The 21,169-nt window shown below is 46.1% G+C and overlaps 1 protein-coding gene across 1 annotated transcript in view; it reads left to right on the top strand.

Annotated features, from left to right (window-relative positions):
- The window catches only part of LOC311107944 (fibroblast growth factor receptor-like 1), a 95,351-nt gene that overhangs the window by 23,817 nt on the left and 50,365 nt on the right, over window positions 1-21,169 (top strand). The window contains 1 exon segment of the mRNA XM_084150568.1: window positions 3,723-3,995. Within this exon segment, the coding sequence (XP_084006694.1) occupies window positions 3,723-3,995 (273 nt within the window).

Here is a 21,169-nt window from a genome sequence, read left to right as displayed (position 1 = left end):
CAACAGGTGGAAATTATAGGCAATTAGCAAGACACCCCCAATAAAGGACTGGTTTTGCAGGTGGTGACCACAGACCACTTCTCAGTTCCTATGCTTCCTGGCTGATGTTTTGGTCACTTTTGAATGCTGGCGGTGCTTTCACTCTAGTGGTAGCATGAGACGGAGTCTACTACCCACACAAGTGGCTCAGGTAGTGCAGCTCATCCAGGATGGCACATCAATGCGAGCTGTGGCAAGAAGGTTTGCTGTGTCTGTCAGCGTAGTGTCCAGAGCATGGAGGCGCTACCAGGAGACAGGCCAGTACATCAGGAGACGTGTAGGAGGCCGTAGGAGGGCAACAACCCAGCAGCAGAACTGCTACCTCCGCCTTTTTGCAAGGAGGAGCAGGAGGAGCACTGCCAGAGCCCTGCAAAATGACCTCCAGCAGGCCACAAATGTGCATGTGTCTGCTCAAACGGTCAGAAACAGACTCCATGAGGGTGGTATGAGGGCCCGACGTCCACAGGTGGGGGTTGTGCTTACAGCCCAACACCGTGCAGGACGTTTGGCATTTGCCAGAGAACACCAAGATTGGCAAATTCGCCACTGGCGCCCTGTGCTCTTCACAGATGAAAGCAGGTTCACGCTGAGCACATGTGACAGACGTGACAGAGTCTGGAGACGCGGTGGAGAACGTTCTGTTGCCTGCAACAGACTCCAGCATGACCGGTTTGGCAGTGGGTCAGTCATGGTGTAGGGTGGCATTTCTTTGGGGGGCCGCACGGCCCTCCATGTGCTCGCCAGAGGTAGCCTGACTGCCATTAGGTACCGAGATGAGATCCTCAGACCCCTTGTGAGACCATATGCTGGTGCGGTTGGCCCTGGGTTCCTCCTAATGCAAGACAATGCTAGACCTCATGTGGCTGGAGTGTGTCAGCAGTTCCTGCAAGAGGAAGGCATTGATGCTATGGACTGGCCCGCCCGTTCCCCAGACCTGAATCCAATTGAGCACATCTGGGACATCATGTCTAGCTCCATCCACCAACGCCACGTTGCACCACAGACTGTCCAGGAGTTAGCGGATGCTCTTTGGAGGGAGTTGAATGTCCGTGTGGGGAAAAAAAGTATTTAGTCAGCCACCAATTGTGCATGTTCTCCCACTTAAAAAGATGAGCGAGGCCTGTAATCATCATAGGTACACGTCAACTATGACAGACAAATTGAGGAAAAAAATTCCAGAAAATCACATTGTAGGATTTTTAATGAATTTATTTGCAAATTATGGTGGAAAATAAGTATTTGGTCACCTACAAACAAGCAAGATTTCTGGCTCTCACAGACCTGTAACTTCTTCTTTAAGAGGCTCCTCTGTCCTCCACTCGTTACCTGTATTAATGGCACCTGTTTGAACTTGTTATCAGTATAAAATACACCTGTCCACAACCTCAAACAGTCACACTCCAAACTCCACTATGGCCAAGACCAAAGAGCTGTCAAAGGACACCAGAAACAAAATTGTAGACCTGCACCAGGCTGGGAAGACTGAATCTGCAATAGGTAAGCAGCTTGGTTTGAAGAAATCAACTGTGGGAGCAATTATTAGGAAATGGAAGACATACAAGACCACTGATGATCTCCCTCGATCTGGGGCTCCACGCAAGATCTCACCCTGTGGGGTCAAAATGATCACAAGAACGGTGAGCAAAAGTCCCAGAACCACACGGGGGGACCTAGTGAATGACCTGCAGAGAGCTGGGACCAAAGTAACAAAGCCTACCATCAGTAACACACTACGCCGCCAGGGACTCAAATCCTGCAGTGCCAGACGTGTCCCCCTGCTTAAGCCAGTACATGTCCAGGCCCGTCTGAAGTTTGCTAGAGTGCATTTGGATGATCCAGAAGAGGATTGGGAGAATGTCATATGGTCAGATGAAACCAAAATAGAACTTTTTGGTAAAAACTCAACTCGTCGTGTTTGGAGGACAAAGAATGCTGAGTTGCATCCAAAGAACACCATACCTACTGTGGAGCATGGGGGTGGAAACATCATGCTTTGGGGCTGTTTTTCTGCAAAGGGACCAGGACGACTGATCCGTGTAAAGGAAAGAATGAATGGGGCCATGTATCGTGAGATTTTGAGTGAAAACCTCCTTCCATCAGCAAGGGCATTGAAGATGAAACGTGGCTGGGTCTTTCAGCATGACAATGATCCCAAACACACCGCCCGGACAACGAAGGAGTGACTTCGTAAGAAGCATTTCAAGGTCCTGGAGTGGCCTAGCCAGTCTCCAGATCTCAACCCCATAGAAAATCTTTGGAGGGAGTTGAAAGTCTGTGTTGCCCAGCGACAGCCCCAAAACATCACTGCTCTAGAGGAGATCTGCATGGAGGAATGGGCCAAAATACCAGCAACATTGTGTGGAAACCTTGTGAAGACTTACAGAAAACGTTTGACCTGTGTCATTGCCAACAAAGGGTGTATAACAAAGTATTAAGACACTTTTGTTATTGACCAAATACTTATTTTCCACCATAATTTGCAAATAAATTCATTAAAAATCCTACAATGTGATTTTCTGGATTTATTTTTCTCATTTTGTCTGTCATAGTTGACGTGTACCTATGATGAAAATTACAGGCCTCTCTCATCTTTTTAAGTGGGAGAACTTGCACAATTGGTGGCTGACTAAATACTTTTTTCCCCCACTGTATATACATACACACACACACACACACACACACACACAAACAACCAGAGTAGTAAGACCAGCACACAAACAACCCAGTGAGATCCGCCCAGCCACAGCACGGTAAGTGAGGAGGGCGACGTGGCCAGCTGACAAGGGATGGCTGTTACCATTTCCCTACAGACATAAACGGTGACACTATCAATTTCCTGCCTCCATACTCCGACAGGGAGTGAGCCATGCAGTGTGTGGGCTGGAAAAGCCAGCATGAAAGCCTCGCTCCACACATCAACGCAGCACAGCTAGCTCTACAGACGGCTAACACTAACCACATGAAACACTTGTTGTCCTGTAGTCAAAGATTTAGTGTTAGCATTTTTCTCCGAGATTTATTTAACTTTGGCTATTAAAAAGGCTGACTTTGGATGGTACGAGGGGTTCAAGATGTGTGAGTTACGAGGCAGTAAAGGCTTGTAACCTCTGGTGCCCAAGGACTGAACTCAGGGTAAATGTTACTTTGTATCAGCGTGATATGATTTATGCAGAAAGATAAGCCAGGATTCAGACAGACATGCTGCTGACATGGATCTGTTTTAGACTGCTGGGCTCCACATCCAACATCACATTTATTTAAGAGGAGAGAATGGAGATGAAACAGACCACGGATCCCTTCTGTCTTTTCTTTCTGTCTGTCTGCCTTTCTCCCACTCTCCTACGCATTTTATACTCTCCCTCGTTAAATCACCCCCTCAAGTTCCCCCTCTCCGCTCCACCTTTCATTTAATCTTAATATCTCCTCACAGACACACACTGTTTTTCTAATCCTCAAATCAGGACAGACCAGCTTCTGTTTAAGGTTGATGTTTTCATGGCTGGAACTTGATCTCAGTTCAGATTATAGTCGTTACCAGGCTCTGCTTTGTTCTGTTCTGTATGGCAGCCAATCTATAACTGAAGTATAAGACACTGTAGCTACATATTACTGATTGATTCAGTTTTCTGTAATATACTGTATGTCCCATTATAACACTCTTACGTCTCCCTCTCCTGTCCCAGGCCCTCCCCGCGTGGCAGAGAAGATCGCCCACCGGCAGACGGTGCGGATCGGGCGCACCATGAAACTGCAGTGCCCGGTGGAGGGCGACCCGCCACCCCTCATCATGTGGACCAAGGACGGCCGCAACATCCACAGTGGCTGGATGCGCTTCCGGGTGCTGCAGCAGGCACTGCGCATAAAAGACGTGGAGGAAGAGGACGCAGGCACCTTCATCTGCAAGGCCACCAACGGCTTCGGCAGCGTCAACATCAACTACACCCTCATCGTCATCGGTGAGTCCCCTCCCCATCCACCTAGCCTGATCCCAGATCTGTTTGTGCTGTCTTGGGGTGTGACAATGACCATAGGAGTTGGCAAGACAGCACAAACAGATCTAAGACCAGGCTACCATCCACTACCACACAGTCCAGTATCTCCTCCTCTCCCTGGATTGGAGCGAAGTGGCTCTAATATGTGTTTATGATTTCAGTCTACTCTGCCATTGGTTAGTGGTTATAGTCATATCATGCTCATCAGTGGAATGGCTTCTCTTCCTCATTCATGCTGTTGGAGAATCGCCACCACCACCGTGACACCAGGCCAAGAAACGAGTGAACTTGACTTGAACAATAAGACACAGAAATACCCCTATGAAATACCGCCTGTGTTAATTAACAAAAAAGAGAGAGAGAGCAATGAGTCCGGGGTTTCAATCCTTGCTCTCAACTTGCGCTGGGTAGCATGCTGCCCGGGAATGGGTCCAAGAAAAGGAAGAGAGAGAGACAGGTGAGTCAAACATTGCCTAGTATCTTCTTTGTCGTTGGATCGAGGTGTTATCATACTCACTCCAGTTCTTCTGAGGTCTTGGCGCGTACCCTCTGCCTGTCTGCCCAAGCGTCCGAGTGACTGCACCTCTACTTATACCCATTTGGGGTAACGAGGGACAGGTGGAATCAACTCCAGGTGCCAATTGGTTGCAGCACCTGGACTGGGTAATATTGGTGTTGAATCACCTGCCCCAGATGGTGCCTGTAGAGCTGTCCATGGTGCTGACTCACCTTGCCCTCTGTAGCTGACGAAGGTCCTGCTCCTTCCTTTGTAGCTCCCTGCTGGCCCCCGGGTTGCCACAATACTCTGAGTTGTCCTCATGTTAGGTCCTGATCTGGCTATGCCAAATGGCTGTGGGCTACACTAATTCATCTAGCAGACAAGATTTGCTTAGAATTCCGTGGCATTATTTTATATTATTTTATAGTATGAAGAATACAATTGAACAAAGATGAAGAAAATATAAATGACATTTTCTACAAACGATTTGAGGGAGTGCGCACATGCGGCTATTCTGTGTTGAGCGGTTAACAAAGAAATACAGTACCTACTCATTTTGTCACGATCGTCAGGGAGAGACCAAGGCGCAGCGTTGCAGGTGAACATATTTATATTTATTTAATGATCACACGATCAAAACAACAAACGAAAAACGTGACGTCTATGGTTTAAACACAAACCAACACGAACAAGAAACCACAAACACAAAGTGAAAGACAGACAGTTAAATATGGCTCCCAATCAGAGACAACCAGCTGACACTCGTTGCCTCTGATTGGGAGTCACTCAGGCCAACATAGATAGACAACGACTAGAACCTAAAGAAAATAAACACCCTGGCTCAACATACGAGAGTCCCCAGAGCCAGGGCGTGACAGTACCCCCCCCCCCCCAAAGGCGCGGACTCCGACCGCGCCAACCAACCACAACAGGGGAGGGACCGGGTGGGCACTCCGCCTCGGCGGCGGATCCGGCTCCGGACATGACCCAGGCACGGGTTGTGCTGGACTGACAACGCGCACCCCTGGCTTGGTGCGTGGAGGAGGAACGGGCCTTACCAGGCTGACGACGCACACCGTAGGCTTGGTGCGTGGAGCAGGGACAGGCCGGACTGGGCTGACGAAGCACACCACTGACTTGGTGCGGGGAGCAGGAACGGGCCGAGCCGGGCTGACGAAGCGCACCACTGCCTTGGTGCGGGGAGCAGGAATGGGCCGGACCGGGCTGACGAAGCGCACCCCTGACTTGGTGCGGGGAGCAGGAATGGGCCGGACCGGGCTGACGAAGCGCACCCCTGACTTGGTGCGGGGAGCAGGAATGGGCCGGACCGGGCTGACGACGCGCACCACTGACTTGGTGCGGGGAGCAGGAATGGGCCGGACCGGGCTGACGACGCGCACCACTGACTTGGTGCGGGGAGCAGGAATGGGCCGGACCGGGCTGACGACGCGCACCACTGACTTGGTGCGGGGAGCAGGAACGGGCCGCGCCGGGCTGACGAAACGCACCACTGACTTGGTGGGAGTGGCAGGAACAGGCCGGACCGTACTGGGAACACGCACCACTGGCCCTACGTGGGGATCAGGAACAGGCCGGACCGGACTGGCAACACACGCCAGTACCTCTCGCCGTGCCTCTACAACCTCCTTCCCCCTGGTGACCAGTGACTCCCGTAACCTGGCGGCCTCCTCTGCCAACCCGCTGGACCGCTCTATCGCGGCCTCCTGCTGCCCCGACGTCGTGAGCCCCCCCCTAAAAATGTTCTGGGGGTCTCTCCTCCCCGTGGGCCAGGCCTCCATCGTTCTCGCCCAACTCTCGCTCCTCTGTCTCCAACTCCCGCCATTCAGCTCCTCAATGGGCTTGACCCAGTCGAAGCTCTTCCTCAACTGGTCCCAAGTCCACCCTCTCTGCTCCTCACTAGGCTTGACCCAGTCGAGGTTGCCACGGAGATCCGCTAGCGATGGCTCCTGGACACGCTGCTTGGTCTGGTTTTGGTGGTTTCTTCTGTCACGATCGTCAGGGAGAGACCAAGGCGCAGCGTTGCAGGTGAACATATTTATATTTATTTAATGATCACACGATCAAAACAACAAACGAAAAACGTGACGTCTATGGTTTAAACACAAACCAACACAAACAAGAAACCACAAACACAAAGTGAAAGACAGACAGTTAAATATGGCTCCCAATCAGAGACAACCAGCTGACACTCGTTGCCTCTGATTGGGAGTCACTCAGGCCAACATAGATAGACAACGACTAGAACCTAAACAAAATAAACACCCTGGCTCAACATACGAGAGTCCCCAGAGCCAGGGCGTGACACATTTCAGGGTTTTTCTTTATTTTTTACTATTTTCTACATTGTTGAATAATAGTGAAGACATCAAAACTATGAAATAACACATATGGAATCATGTAGTAACCAAAACAGTGTTAAACAAATCAAAATATATTTTATATTTGAAATTCTTCAAATAGCCACCCTTTGCCTTGATGACAGCTTTCCACACTCTTGGCATTCTCTCAACCAGCTGCACCTGGAATGCTTTTCCAACAGTCTTGAAGGAGTTCCTGCATATGCTGAGAACTTGTTGGCTGCTTTTCCTTCACTCTGCGGTCAGACTAATCCCAAACCATCTCAATTGGGTGGAGGTAGGGATATTCTGGAGGTAGGTCATCTGATGAAGCACTCCATCACTCTCCTTCTTGGTAAAATAGCCCTTACACAGCCTGGAGGTGTGTTTTGGGTCATTGTCCTGTTGAAAAACAAATGATAGTCCCACTAAGCCCAAACCAGATGGAATGGCGTATCGCTGCAGAATGCTGTGGTAGCCATGCTGGTTAAGTGTGCCTTGAATTCTAAATATATCACAGACAGTGTCACCAGCAAAGCACCCCCACACAATCACACCTCCTCCTCCATGCTTTATGTGGGAACTACACATTCGGCGATCATCCATTCACCCACACCGCGTCTCACAAAGACAAGGTGGTTGGAACCAAAAACCTCCATTTGGACAAAGGACAAATTTACACCGGTCTAATGTCCATTGCTCGTGTTCCTTGGCCCAAGCAAGTCTCTTCTTATTATTGGTGTCCTTTAGTAGTGGTTTCTTTTCAGCAATTCGACCATGAAGGCCTGATTCACACAGTCTCCTCTGAATGATGCTGAGATGTGTCTGTTACTTGAACTCTGTGAAGCATTTATTTGGGCTGCAATTTCTGAGGCTGGTAACTCTAATGAACTTCAAATCAAATTGTTTTTGCCACATGCGCCAAATACAACAGGTGTAGACCTTGATTCAATTCTTACTTACAAGCCCTTAACCAACAATGCAGTTTTAAGAAAAAAAAGTTAAGTAAAAATAGATGAGTAAAAAATATAAATAAAAAGTAATTAAAGCGCAGTAGTAAAATAAAATAACAGCAGGGAGGCTATATACAGGGGGTACCGGTACAGAGTCAATGAGTGGGGGCACCGGTTAGTCGAGGTAATTGAGGTAATATGTATGTGTGGGTAGAGTTATCCTCTGCAGCAGAGGTAACTGTGGGTCTTCCATTCCTGTGGCAGTCCTCATGAGAGCCAGTTTCATCATAGCGCTTGATGTTTTTTGCGACAGCACTTGAAGGAACTTTCAAAGTTCTTGAGATGTTCTGTATTGACTGACCTTCATGTCTTAAAGTAATGATGGACTGTCGTTTCTTTTTGCTTATTTGAGCTGTTCTTGCCATAATATGGACTTGGTCTTTTACCAAATATGGCAATCTTCTGTATACCCCCCTACCTTGTCACAACACAACTGATTGGCTCAAGCGCAATAAGAAGGAAAGAAATTCCAAAAATTAACTTTTAAGAAGGCACACCGGTTAATTTAAATGCATTCCAGGTGACTACCTCATGAAGCTGGTTGAGAGAATGCCAAGAGTGTGCAAAGTTGTCACCAAGGCAAAGATTGGCTAATTGAAGACTCTCAAATATAAAATGTTGATTTGTTTATCACTTCTTTTGGTTACTACATGATTCCAAATGTGTTATTTCATAGTTTTGATATCTTCACTATTATTCTACATTGTAAAAATAAAGAAAAACCCTTGAATGAGTAGGTGTGTCCAAACTTTTGACTGGTAGTGTAGGTACTCCTATATGCTTAATTTAGAGTTATTAATGTAACTTTAGTTGTTCTACAAACGTTGGGCTATATGTTTTGATTTGTAATACTTTGGAAGGCTGCATGATGCGATTCTAATGATAATTTTTTTAAAGTCACTTGAAAGGCATGAGCGCTGCTTTGTTTTTTGCGCAGGCTGTACACACATCTGACACTGTACAGTCTCTCATTCACAATTTCACAAGCACTTGCTGATGCCTCGAACATCCCGGCGGCATCCCCTTTGTGTCACCTTAATGCACCCTAAAAAAATACATGCCTTTTGCGGCTAGTGCTGCGTTGTGCCCTTCTCCATGAGTGCTGCCTGCTCCGAAGCACCTCTCACTCACATTGATCTCCATCACATGATCAATTTGTAAGTCGCTCTGGATAAGAGCGTCTGCTAAATGACGTAAATGTAAATGTAATCTGGTCTTTCTCACAGGCTACAAGTGAAGACAGACACATCGGGGACGCAACTGCGCGCGTCCATATCCAATTCCGAGGTGCATATTGAAGATATTGGAATAACTGTCCACATTTACTTTTCGTCAGCCAACAAGATGAGTTGGCATAATGAACAGCAAAAGCACTAGCCTATGTCATTCTAATATCCCCCATAGTACAAAAGTTGACCTATTCTGTGCGAGAAATAAATATTCCAAACATAGTCTGGGACAGTTGTGGGATGCGATAGATCCCAAATGAATACAACCACTAGCATCCCAAAAACATTTTTTTTTCGCAATGTGGCTGACGCAACAGATCAAGAATGTTTAGCTTAAAATGTTGATAAATTATTAGGCTATTTCTTCACATTATAAGCGCAGCAATGCGCACACGGCAGTAGGCAATAAGCGTGAATGTTCCATTAGCGAGAGATAACCATTATCAAAAGTTACTGCAAATGCGATTATGCATGTAATGCTTTTATTATAAAGGTGAATTTTTATGGTGTAAATTATCTTCCCCAAATTTGAAACTCACGCGCTGCTTATATTTGCCAGTTAGGCTCTACACCCCTTGTAAAGCGGATTAATGTGCTTAGTTTTCAATAAGTTATTTGGCCACTTTAGTTGTGATACAAACCTTATTAAAACGTATAGGCCTATGGGCTAGGCTACATGAGGTGTGCGACTATGATTATAAAAAGTTGCAAAAAAAAGGCTTTGTTTCTTGCTTTACGCTGTGCATCATTCAAAAGTGATAGGCTAATATTGTCACTATTCTTGATTTTATCTTGTCTTTACATATACTAAATAATATATGTGAACTTTGTTTTGATTTAGAATGGACCATTATCATGCACCTGTCTTGAAACAGTCATCTATGCACTTAAATAGCGAATGAGGACGCTTTTCACGTGATTCATTTTCATGCCAGCCAGGTAGGCTATACTCCTGTTGTAAAGAGAAGCAATGTGCTTAATATTAGGAAAGTTGAGAAATAAATAATAGTAGGCCTAGCCTATAGAAAGCTGATGGGATCCTCCTCTTTTTAATAGAGGCCATCACTCTGTTTTCTCGCTCAATAGCATAGCCTATAGAAATGTTGCACAACATGAGCTCATGGGCTCTCATGAAGTGTTTGATTTTCGATTACATTTGCATTGATGTCAGAGTGATTAGAGGGACAATAGAGTGCTGAGTACCAGGCAGTTAGCAAGGTTGGTAAGCTACTAATGACCATCAACAGCATCAGAGCTTGGAGAACCCTAATTACCGTGACTAAACGGTCACATGTAATTTGACTGCCTTCATGACTAGTGACCACCGGTGTGGCAGTAATACAGCTCTAATTATAAGCCATGTCTTGTCTGAGGAAAGGAGAGGAGAGTGAAAGTAGAGGAGTGTGAAAGTAGAGGAGAGTGAGGCCTGAGCAGTCTGGGTGTCTGCCTAATGAATCAGGGCCTAATTTGGCAGGGTGTTCTGGGGAGAGACGGACGCTGGGATGGAGGGGGGTCATTCATCCATGGGCTGGTCTTGTGATTGCCCTCCCTCCCTCCCTCCCTCCAAACCCTAACTATTTAATGACATGAACCCTCATCCCATGGATGAGTATGTGCATGTTCGTATGTGTGTATATACAGTGGGGAGAACAAGTATTTGATACACTGCCAATTTTGCAGGTTTTCCTACTTACAAAGCATGTAGAGGTCTGTAATTTTTATCATAGGTACACTTCAACTGTGAGAGATGGAATCTAAAACAAAATCCAGAAAATCACATTGTATGATTTTAAAGTAATTAATTTGCATTTTATTGCATGACATAAGTATTTGATACATCAGAAAAGCAGAACTTAATATTTGGTACAGAAACCTTTGTTTGCAATTACAGAGATCATACGTTTCCTGTAGGTCTTGACCAGGTTTGCACACACTTCAGCAGGGATTTTGGCCCACTACAGACCTTCTCCAGATCCTTCAGGTTTCGGGGCTGTCGCTGGGCAATACGGACTTTCAGCTCCCTCCAAAGATTTTCTATTGGGTTCAGGTCTGGAGACTGGCTAGGCCACTCCAGGACCTTGAGATGCTTCTTACGGAGCCACTCCTTAGTTGCCCTGGCTGTGTGTTTCGGGTCGTTGTCATGCTGGAAGACCCAGCCACGACCCATCTTCAATGCTCTTACTGAGGGAAGGAGGTTGTTGGCCAAGATCTTGCGATACATGGCCCCATCCATCCTCCCCTCAATATGGTGCAGTCATCCTGTCCCCTTTGCAGAAAAGCATCCCCAAAGAATGATGTTTCCACCTCCATGCTTCATGGTTGGGATGGTGTTCTTGGGGTTGTACTCATCCTTCTTCTTCCTCCAAACACGGCGAGTGGAGTTTAGACCAAAAAGCTATATTTTTGTCTCATCAGACCACATGACCTTCTCCCATTCCTCCTCTGGATCATCCAGATCATTGGCAAACTTCAGACTGGCCTGGACATGCGTTGGCTTGAGCAGGGGGACCTTGCGTGCGCTGCAGGATTTTAATCCATGGCGGCGTAGTGTGTTACTAATGGTTTTCTTTGAGACTGTGGTCCCAGCTCTCTTCAGGTCATTGACCAGGTCCTGCCGTGTAGTTCTGGGCTGATCCCTCACCTTCCTCATGATCATTGATGCCCCACAAGGTGAGATCTTGCATGGAGCCCCAGACCGAGGGTGATTGACCGTCATCTTGAACTTCTTCCATTTTCTAATAATTGCGCCAACAGTTGTTGCCTTCTCACCAAGCTGCTTGCCTATTGTCCTGTAGCCCATCCCAGCCTTGTGCAGATCTACAATTTTATCCCTGATGTCCTTACACAGCTCTCTGGCCTTGGCCATTGTGGAGAGGTTGGAGTCTGTTTGATTGAGTGTGTGGACAGGTGTCTTTTATACAGGTAACGAGTTCAAACAGGTGCAGTTAATACAGGTAATGAGTGGAGAACAGGAGGGCTTCTTAAATAAAAACTAACAGGTCTGTGAGAGCCGGAATTCTTACTGGTTGGTAGGTGATCAAATACTTTTGTCATGCAATAAAATGCAAATTAATTACTTAAAAATCATACAATGTGATTTTCTGGATTTTTGTTTTAGATTCCGTCTCTCACAGTTGAAGTGTACCTATGATAAAAATTACAGACCTCTACATGCTTTGTAAGTAGGAAAACCTGCAAAATCGGCAGTGTATCAAAAACTTGTTCTCCCCACTGTATGTGTTTGTGAAAGAGAGATCGTGTATGTATGTTTTGGTTCAACGTGTGTGCTTGCATATGAGTTGAGAGTAACTATATGTAACTGTGTGTTCGAGGCCAGTGTGGAGCGTGCTCATTCCTACTGCCAGGGTTTGATCTTGCTGGGTTGTTTTCTTTAGCCAGTCATTATTCACTAGTTTGACTAGTGTCCTAACAACTCAGGTAAATGTTGTAATGAACATGCTCAGACAGATGTCTGTAGACACATAACTAATATCGTAAAAAGCCAAACTGGCAACAATTATTGCTGTCTTTAGAAACACAAACAAGTCCTCGATCAGTCTAAACAGAACCGATGTTTAAACAGCAGGAACTGGGCTTGAGCGTAAGTGGCCCCTGGTGGCCCCTGGCTGCTGGGCCAGAATGGCTGCCACTGGGACAAAGGAAGTAGGGTAATCCACTGACCCACCCTCAGCCTCACATTGGCTACGTCCCAAACGGCACACCTTTTCTAATATTGAGTTGCACACCCTTTTGCCCATAGAACAGCCTCAATTCGTCAGAGCATGGACTCTGCAAGGTGTTGACTTGAATGCTTGCCACATTTGTGTCAAGTTGGCTGGATGTCCTTTGAGTGGTGAACCATTCTTGATACATACGGGAAACTGTTCAGCGTGACAAACCAAGCAGCTTTGCAGTTCTTGACACAAACTGGTGCGCGTAGCACCTACTACCATACCCCGTTCAAAGGCACTTAAATTGTTTCTTGCCCATTCACCCTCTGAATGGCACACATACACAATCAATGTCTCAATTGTCTCAAGGCTTAAAAATACTTATTTAACCTGTTTCCTCCCCTTCATCTACACTGATTGAAGTGGATTTAACAAGTACATCAATAAGGGATCATAGCTTCCACCTGGATTCACCTGGTCAGTCTATGTGATGTCAGTCTATGTTGTGTTCACTCAGTGTATATCTCTCTATTATGTGTGGGAGTACTTTGGAACAGATTTCCAAAATTAAAATCACTTAAGATGATTTGCTGGTGTTTGTACAATGTTTTATATCAAACAATTAAAAAATATATAACTTTTTTTTGCTCTGAAAACTTAGGGGGCCAAATAAAATCACCGGGGACCAAATTCAGCCCAGCGGGCTGCCAGTTGGGGAGAGCAGTGCCGTTGCCTAGGGAACCAGTGCTATTTTGCATTTCCTCCCCTTCATCTACACTGATTTAAGTGGATTAAACAAGTGACATCAGTAAGGGATCATAGCTTTCACTTGGATTCACCTGGTCAGTCTATGTCATGGAAAGAGCAGGTGTTCCTAATGTTTTGCACACTCAGTGTATAGTGCACTTCTTTTCACCAGGGCCCATAGAGAAAAGGGTGCCAATCGGGACGCCGACATTGGCCCTGTTCACTGCCAGGCCCAGATTAGCCTGGCTAGATTGATGGGCCTTTTATTTGTTGCCCTAATACACTAGCTGTAAATCTAGACAAAAGGAGCAGAATTGAGGCGCGAGCGCTTCCAAAGGCTATGAATGGGCTGTGTGTGTTGGGCCTGTGCTGTGGTCATTTGTCATTGGCCGCAGTGTGTGGATGCACTTGTTGGATGCCTATTATGGTGCCTGAATGAAGAACATGTCCAATAAATGTTATATTTAATCAGCAAAATTAGTCTTGTACTTGTAGAATTTGGCATGAATCATGGTAAGGAAATGCAAGAGAGAGAAAGGAAGGAAATTGAGGTTTAAGGATGAGCGGGAAATGTTTGGGGAAGTTAGGCAAAGTGAAAAGAGGGCTGAGAGAGAGAAAAAGAGAGAGCGAGAGTCTGACTGGAGGTCTGCAGTAGTTCTGTGATGCGTGGACCTGGGAGGCCGGGCCCCAGTGATGGCTGGCTGGGCCTGTGAGGTGTGGAGAGAGGCAGCTGCCCAGATGACCTCATCAGCAGCTGCTCCTCCTGCCTCCTCCCCCTGCCTGGGCCTGGGTGCTCTGGGTGCCAGCCCGCCTTTGAAGTGCTGACACGGGCCTGGAGATGCCGTTTAGTCAGGCCTCTTGTTTTCTAATCTCTTTGTTGGCTCGCCTCCTCTCATGTAACCGAAGCCCTACCGGCATGTTGTTTATGTGGCAGGAATGAGGGGCGTTCAATTTGAGGTCCATATACAGTATATTGCAATGTACACGTTAACTAGGGCAGGGTCACATAATTGTGCAGATGCAGAATCAGACTTGAGTGCCTCCTGCCTTGTCAGCTTTGTAGGAGAGCGTCATGAATCATGGATTTGAATTATCCTTGAAGACTGTAGGTCTCATGCTATGAGATCCCCACAGAGGTCCACTTAGTATGGAAATAGACAAGTGTATTTTCATTAGCTCAACCAATCTGTTTGGTGAACTTTGAATCAAACATGAGAATATAGATTAATCTATGCTTCTCTTGTGTAGTCCCAATAATGATCGTGCAGCATTGGTGGTTTTTCCCACCTTTTCCCCATTACGGCTCAAGTCTCTGGCTGCCCTGCCAACTCCTGCTTCATGGACCACATTTAATTTGTATAAGTTTTTTCAGTTTTCCTTTTCCACTTTATTGTATTTGATCGCACATATCATCTACTGTTCGACCCGGTTACAGAAGCCAGTCAGGAGCGTTATGTGACAACACTTGTTCATAATTTATTTCTCCTTGCATATCTGTTTTTACTGCGTGCAGGATATCAGTGTGCTGGCAAATGGGACCACGGGGAGCCAAAGGCGTCAGCAAGGCTCAGAGGAGAAGCAAGGCTGATGATAGTCTGTTATGACTATAGGGCTCAAGTAACATTTACTCACTATTATGGCCCAGCTTTCATTTAAATGTATATTCAAATATGATAATTTGCATTTATATGAAGTGTAATAACCCAGTAACAAGACCATTTAGTAAATATAGTGAGTATTGTGCATGGATGGTGTATGGATTTATTATTGACAGTGAGCTGGTTGATGGACCACAGGAGCAGTCACAGCAGACTGAGTTAGCTTCTTTTTTTTTAACCAGGTAAATTGACTGAGAACACATTCTCATTTACAGCAACGACCTGGGGAATAGTTAGAGAGGAGAGGAGGGGAGAGGGGGTGTATGAGCCAATTGGAAGGAGGGTATTGAGGGGATAGTGGTTGAACAATCATTCAAAGATTCCATATGGTCATACAAATACATCTTTCATGTGTTGCTGATTTCTGACCATTACATTTGGCTCAGTCTTTCAACCAATTGTAGAACCGCCATGAAATGAGTGGAAGGTTGTACATATGTCAAATCAAATCACATTTTATTTGCCACATGCGCTGAATGCCACAGTGAAATGCTTACTTACAAGCAACAATGTAGTTTAAAGAAAATAAAAGTTAAGTCAAAAAAATTGATAAGTTAAAAATAGCAAATAATTAAAGAGCAGCAGTAAAATAAAATAACAGTAGGGAGGCTATATACAGGGGGTACCGGTACAGAGTCAATGTGCGGGGGCACCGGTTAGTCGAGGTAATTGAGGTACTATGTACATGTGGGTAGAGTTAAAGTGACTATGCATAGATAAAAAACAGAGTAGCAGCAGTGTAAAAGAGGGAGGGGGGTGGGGTGCGGGGGACAATGCAAATAGTTCGGGTAGCCATGATTAGCTGTTCAGGAGTCTTATGGCTTGGGGATAGAAGCTGTTAAAAAGCCTTTTGGACCTAGACTTGGTGCTCCGGTACCGCTTGTCGTGCGGTATCAGAGAGAACAGTCTATGACTAGGGTGGCTGGAGTATTTGACTCTTTTTAGGGCCTTCCTCTGACACCGCCTGGTATAGAGGTCCTGGATTTCAGGAAGCTTGGCCCCAGTGATGTCCTGGGCCGTACGCACTACCCTCTGTAGTGCCTTGTGGTCGGAGGCCGAGTAGTTGCCATACCAGGCGGTGATGCAACCAGTGAGGATGCTCTCGATGGTGCAGCTGTATAACTTTTTGAGGATCTGAGAGCCCATGCCAAATATTTTCAGTCTCCTGAGGGGGAATAGGCTTTGTCGTGCCCTCTTCACGACTGTCTTGGTGTGTTTGGACCATGACAGTTTGTTGGTGATGTGGACACCAAGGAACTTGAAGCTCTCAACCTGTTCCACTACAGCCCCGTCGATAAGAATTTCCCTGTAGTCCACAATCATCTCCTTTGTCTTGATCACGTTAAGGGAGATGTTGTTATCCTGGCACCACACGGCCAGGTCTCTGACCTCCCTATAGGCTGTCTCATTGTTGTCAGTGATCAGGCCTACAACTGTTGTGTCGTCTGCAAACTTAATGATGGTGTTGGAGTCGTGCCTGGCCATGCAGTCATGGGTGAACAGGGAGTACAGGAGGGCACTGAGCACGCACCCCTAAGGGGCCCCCGTGTTGAGGATCAGCGTGGCAGATGTGTTGTTACCTACCCTTACCACCTGGGAGCGGCCCGTCAGGAAGTCCAGGATCCAGTTGCAGAGGGAGGTGTTTAGTCCCAGGGTCCTTAGCTTAGTGATGAGCTTTGAGGGCACTATGGTGTTGAACGCTGAGCTGTAGCCAATGAATATCATTCTCACGTCCAGGTGTTCCTCTTGTCCAGGTGGGAAAGGGCAGTGTGGAATGCAATAGAGATTGCATCATCTGTGGATCTGTTGGGGCGGTATGCAAATTGGAGTGGGTCTAGGTTTTCTGGGATAATGGTGTTGATGTGAGCCATGACCTGCCTTTCAAAGCACTTCATGGCTACAGACGTGAGTGCTACGGGTCAGTAGTCATTTAGGCAGGTTATCTTAGTGTTCTTGGGCACAGGGACTATGGTGGTATTACAGACTCAGTCAGGGACATGTTGAAAATGTCAGTGAAGACACCTGCCAGTTGGTCAGCGCATGCTCGGAGTACACGTCCTGGTAATCCGTCTGGCCCTGCGGCCTTGTGAATGTTGACCTGCTTAAAAGTCTTACTCACATTGGCTACGGAGAGCGTGATCACATAGTCATCCGGAACAGCTGATGCTCTCATGCATGCTTCAGTGTTGCTTGCCTCGAAGCGAGCATGGAAGTGATTTAGCTCGTCTGGTAGGCTTGTGTCACTGGGCAGCTCGCGGCTGTGCTTCCCTTTGTAGTCTGTAATAGTTTGCAAGCCCTGCCACATCCGACGAGCGTCGGTGCCGGTGTATTACGATTCAATCTTAGTCCTGTATTGACTCTGCCTGTTTGATGGTTCGTCGGAGGGCATAGCGGGATTTCTTATAAGCATCCGGGTTAGAGTCCCGCTCCTTGAAAGCGGCAGCTCTACCTTTAGCTCAGTGCGGATGTTGTATGTAATCCATGGCTTCTGGTTGGGGTATGTACGTACGGTCACTGTGGGTAAGACATCATCGATGCACTTATTGATTAAGCCAGTGACTTATGTGGTGAACTCCTCAATGCTGTTGGAAGAATCCCGGAACATATTGCAGTCTGTGCTAGCAAAACAGTCCTGTAGCTTAGCATCTGCGTCATCTGACCACTTCCTTAACCGAGTCACTGATGCTTCCTGCTTTAGATTTTGCTTATAAGCAGGAATCAGGAAGATAGAGTTATGGTCAGATTTGCCAAATGGAGGGCGAGGGAGAGGTTTGTACGCGTCTCTGTGTGTGGAGTAAAGGTGGTCTAGAGTTTTTTTCCCTCTGGTTGCACATTTAACATGCTGGTAGAAATTAGGTTGAACGGATTTAAGTTTCCCTGTATTAAAGTCCCCGGCCTCTGGATGAGCGTTTTCCTGTTTGCTCATTGAGTGCAATCTTAGTGCCAGCATCGGTTTTTGGTGGTAAATAGACAGCTACGAAAAATTTAGATGAAAACTCTCTTGGTAAATAGTGTGGTCTACAGCTTATCATGAGATACTCTACCTCAGGCGAGCAAAACCTTGAGACTTCCTTAGTATTAGATTTTATGCACCAGCTGTTGTTTTCAAATATACACAGACTGCCACCCCTTACAAGCCACCCCGACCTACGTCCACGATATCTCCGTCTCTTTCTCATGCGAATGACTGGGATTTGGGCCTTGTCGGGTGTCTGTAGAATATCCTTCGCATCTGACTCGTTGAAGAAAAAATCTTCATCCAATACGAGGTGAGTAATCGCTGTCCTGATATCCAGAAGCTCTTTTTGGTCATAAGAGACGGTGGCAGAAACATTATGTACAGAATAAATTACAAATAACGCGAAAAAACACATATAATAGTACAATTGGTTAGAGGGCCGTAAAACGGCAGCCATCTCCTCCGGCACCATCTTTTGCTGGGGTGACTCACTCTGCCTCTATAGAGTGAGTCACCCCAGCAGCGTTATTTCAATGTTATCCTAGTGTTATGTTGAAGAGTGACCCCGGTGATGAGTCTGTTGGAGCCCTGCCCTTCCTCCATCCAGCTGGTAATGGCATCTCTGTCCATCCTTCAGTGGCAGGCCCTGCCCTCCCTCCCCTTCCCCTCCTCCACTCGCTGGTATATCTCTTCCCTCCCTCCCTCCCGCTCCATCCCCTTCAACAGTATGTGTGTGAATGAATGTCCTACTACTACACTGCAAGCTGCCATGATTACATATGTATTTTTCCTCTTGCCACCCGAGCATCGAAGTTTGTTTAGGGAGTGAATGTTATTAATAATAAGGGTTACATGGAGAAATTCAGACCTCTCTGAAATGAAAATGGATAGCCCTCCCTTAAGCAAAATATATTTGACCTAAACCCTCCCTGACCACTTGAAAAACAAAACAAGTGACCCCTATACCCAAATTAATAATTAAAACATAAAGTTGATAGCAGAGAACATGCCTACCATTTACCCTCACTTCTTGGACAGACCAGAGCCTTATAAATGCCTTTTTAGAAACTGTTCTTTGTACTGTAAGCATTACATGGCAACGCAGGAATTTTGATAGCGCACAGGGCTGCGGGCCAGAAGGTTGTGGGTTCACAGACCACAGTAGACAACAGTAGGGGGTGGAACGATCTACTTTATAGTAAAAGCATTGAATCATCATCATATTTGCAGGTCCGATAAAATATTGCCTTTTTATAAACATTTCATGCAATTCTAGGTAGTTTTACATATTAGCAATCTTTTTTAATACCACTCAAATTACTGAAATTACAGGCTAAGAATGGACAGAGCGATAGGCCTATGTTCATCTTATCATATTTCTCCAGTGCCAAATTAGTGTGTCTTGTTTGCAACGAAACTGTCCCGTTTGCAAATAATAAACAATCAGAGTTGTCATTAGGAATCTGAGCATGGTACTTTCAAAAGATAGGCCTACCTTTCCACCCCAGAGAGAGTAGGCCTACCGACGAAGAAAAATGTAAGCTTTAACTGCTTGCTACTCCTCTTCCGTGGCTTACCTTAACCCAATGAAAGAAGGTCACAAGTGTTTCCCTAAAAGCTGTCTGGGTTTAAACAGTTTCTATTGTACAGAAAGTGAATATCTAAATCAGTTGATAGTGAATTAACTAGATTACTTCCCAAGCAAAATATATATATACAGTGGGGAGAACAAGTATTTGATACACTGCCGATTTTGCAGGTTTTCCTACTTACAAAGCATGTAGAGGTCTGTAATTTTTTATCATAGGTACACTTCAACTGTGAGAGACGGAATCTAAAACAAAAATCCAGAAAATCACATTGTATGACATAAGTATTTGATACATCAGAAAAGCAGAACTTAATATTTGGTATAATGTTTGCAATTACAGAGATCATACATTTCCTGTAGGTCTTGACCAGGTTTGCACACACTGCAGCAGGGATTTTGGCCCACTCCTCCATACAGACCTTCTCCAGATCCTTCAGGTTTCGGGGCTGTCGCTGGGCAATACGGACTTTCAGCTCCCTCCAAATATTTTCTATTGGGTTCAGGTCTGGAGACTGGCTAGGCACTCCAGGACCTTGAGATGCTTCTTACGGAGCCACTCCTTAGTTGCCCTGGCTGTGTGTGTCGGGTCGTTGTCATGCTGGAAGACCCAGCCACGACCCATCTTCAATGCTCTTACTGAGGGAAGGAGGTTGTTGGTGAAGATCTCGCAATACATGGCCCCATCCATCCTCCCCTCAATACGGTGCAGTCGTCCTGTCCCCTTTGCAGAAAAGCATCCCCAAAGAATGATGTTTCCACCTCCATGCTTCACGGTTGGGATGGTGTTCTTGGGGTTGTACTCATCCTTCTTCTTCCTCCAAACACGGCGAGTGGAGTTTAGACCAAAAAGCTCTATTTTTTTATTTTTTTCTCTATGGTTTTCTTTGAGACTGTGGTCCCAGCTCTCTTCAGGTCATTGACCAGGTCCTGCCGTGTAGTTCTGGGCTGATCCCTCACCTTCCTCATGATCATTATTGCCCCACGAGGTGAGATCTTGCATGGAGCCCCAGACCGAGGGTGATTGACCGTCATCTTGAACTTCTTCCATTTTCTAATAATTGCGCCAACAGTTGTTGCCTTCTCATCAAGCTGCTTGCCTATTGTCCTGTAGCCCATCCCAGCCTTGTGCAGGTCTACAATTTTATCCCTGATGTCCTTGCACAGCTCTCTGGTCTTGGCCATTGTGGAGAGGTTGGTGTCTGTTTGATTGAGTGTGTGGACAGGTGTCTTTTATACAGGTAACGAGTTCAAACAGGTGCAGTTAATACAGGTAATGAGTGGAGAACAGGAGGGCTTCTTAAAGAAAAACTAACAGGTCTGTGAGAGCCGGAATTCTTACTGGTTGGTAGGTGATCAAATACGTATGTCATGCAATAAAATGCAAATTAATTACTTAAAAATCATATCTGGATTT

Source organism: Coregonus lavaretus, assembly GCF_964263955.1.
Source record: "Coregonus lavaretus genome assembly, chromosome: 32".
Taxonomy (NCBI): Eukaryota; Metazoa; Chordata; class Actinopteri; order Salmoniformes; family Salmonidae; genus Coregonus; species Coregonus lavaretus.
This window is presented reverse-complemented; position numbering and strand designations above follow the sequence as displayed.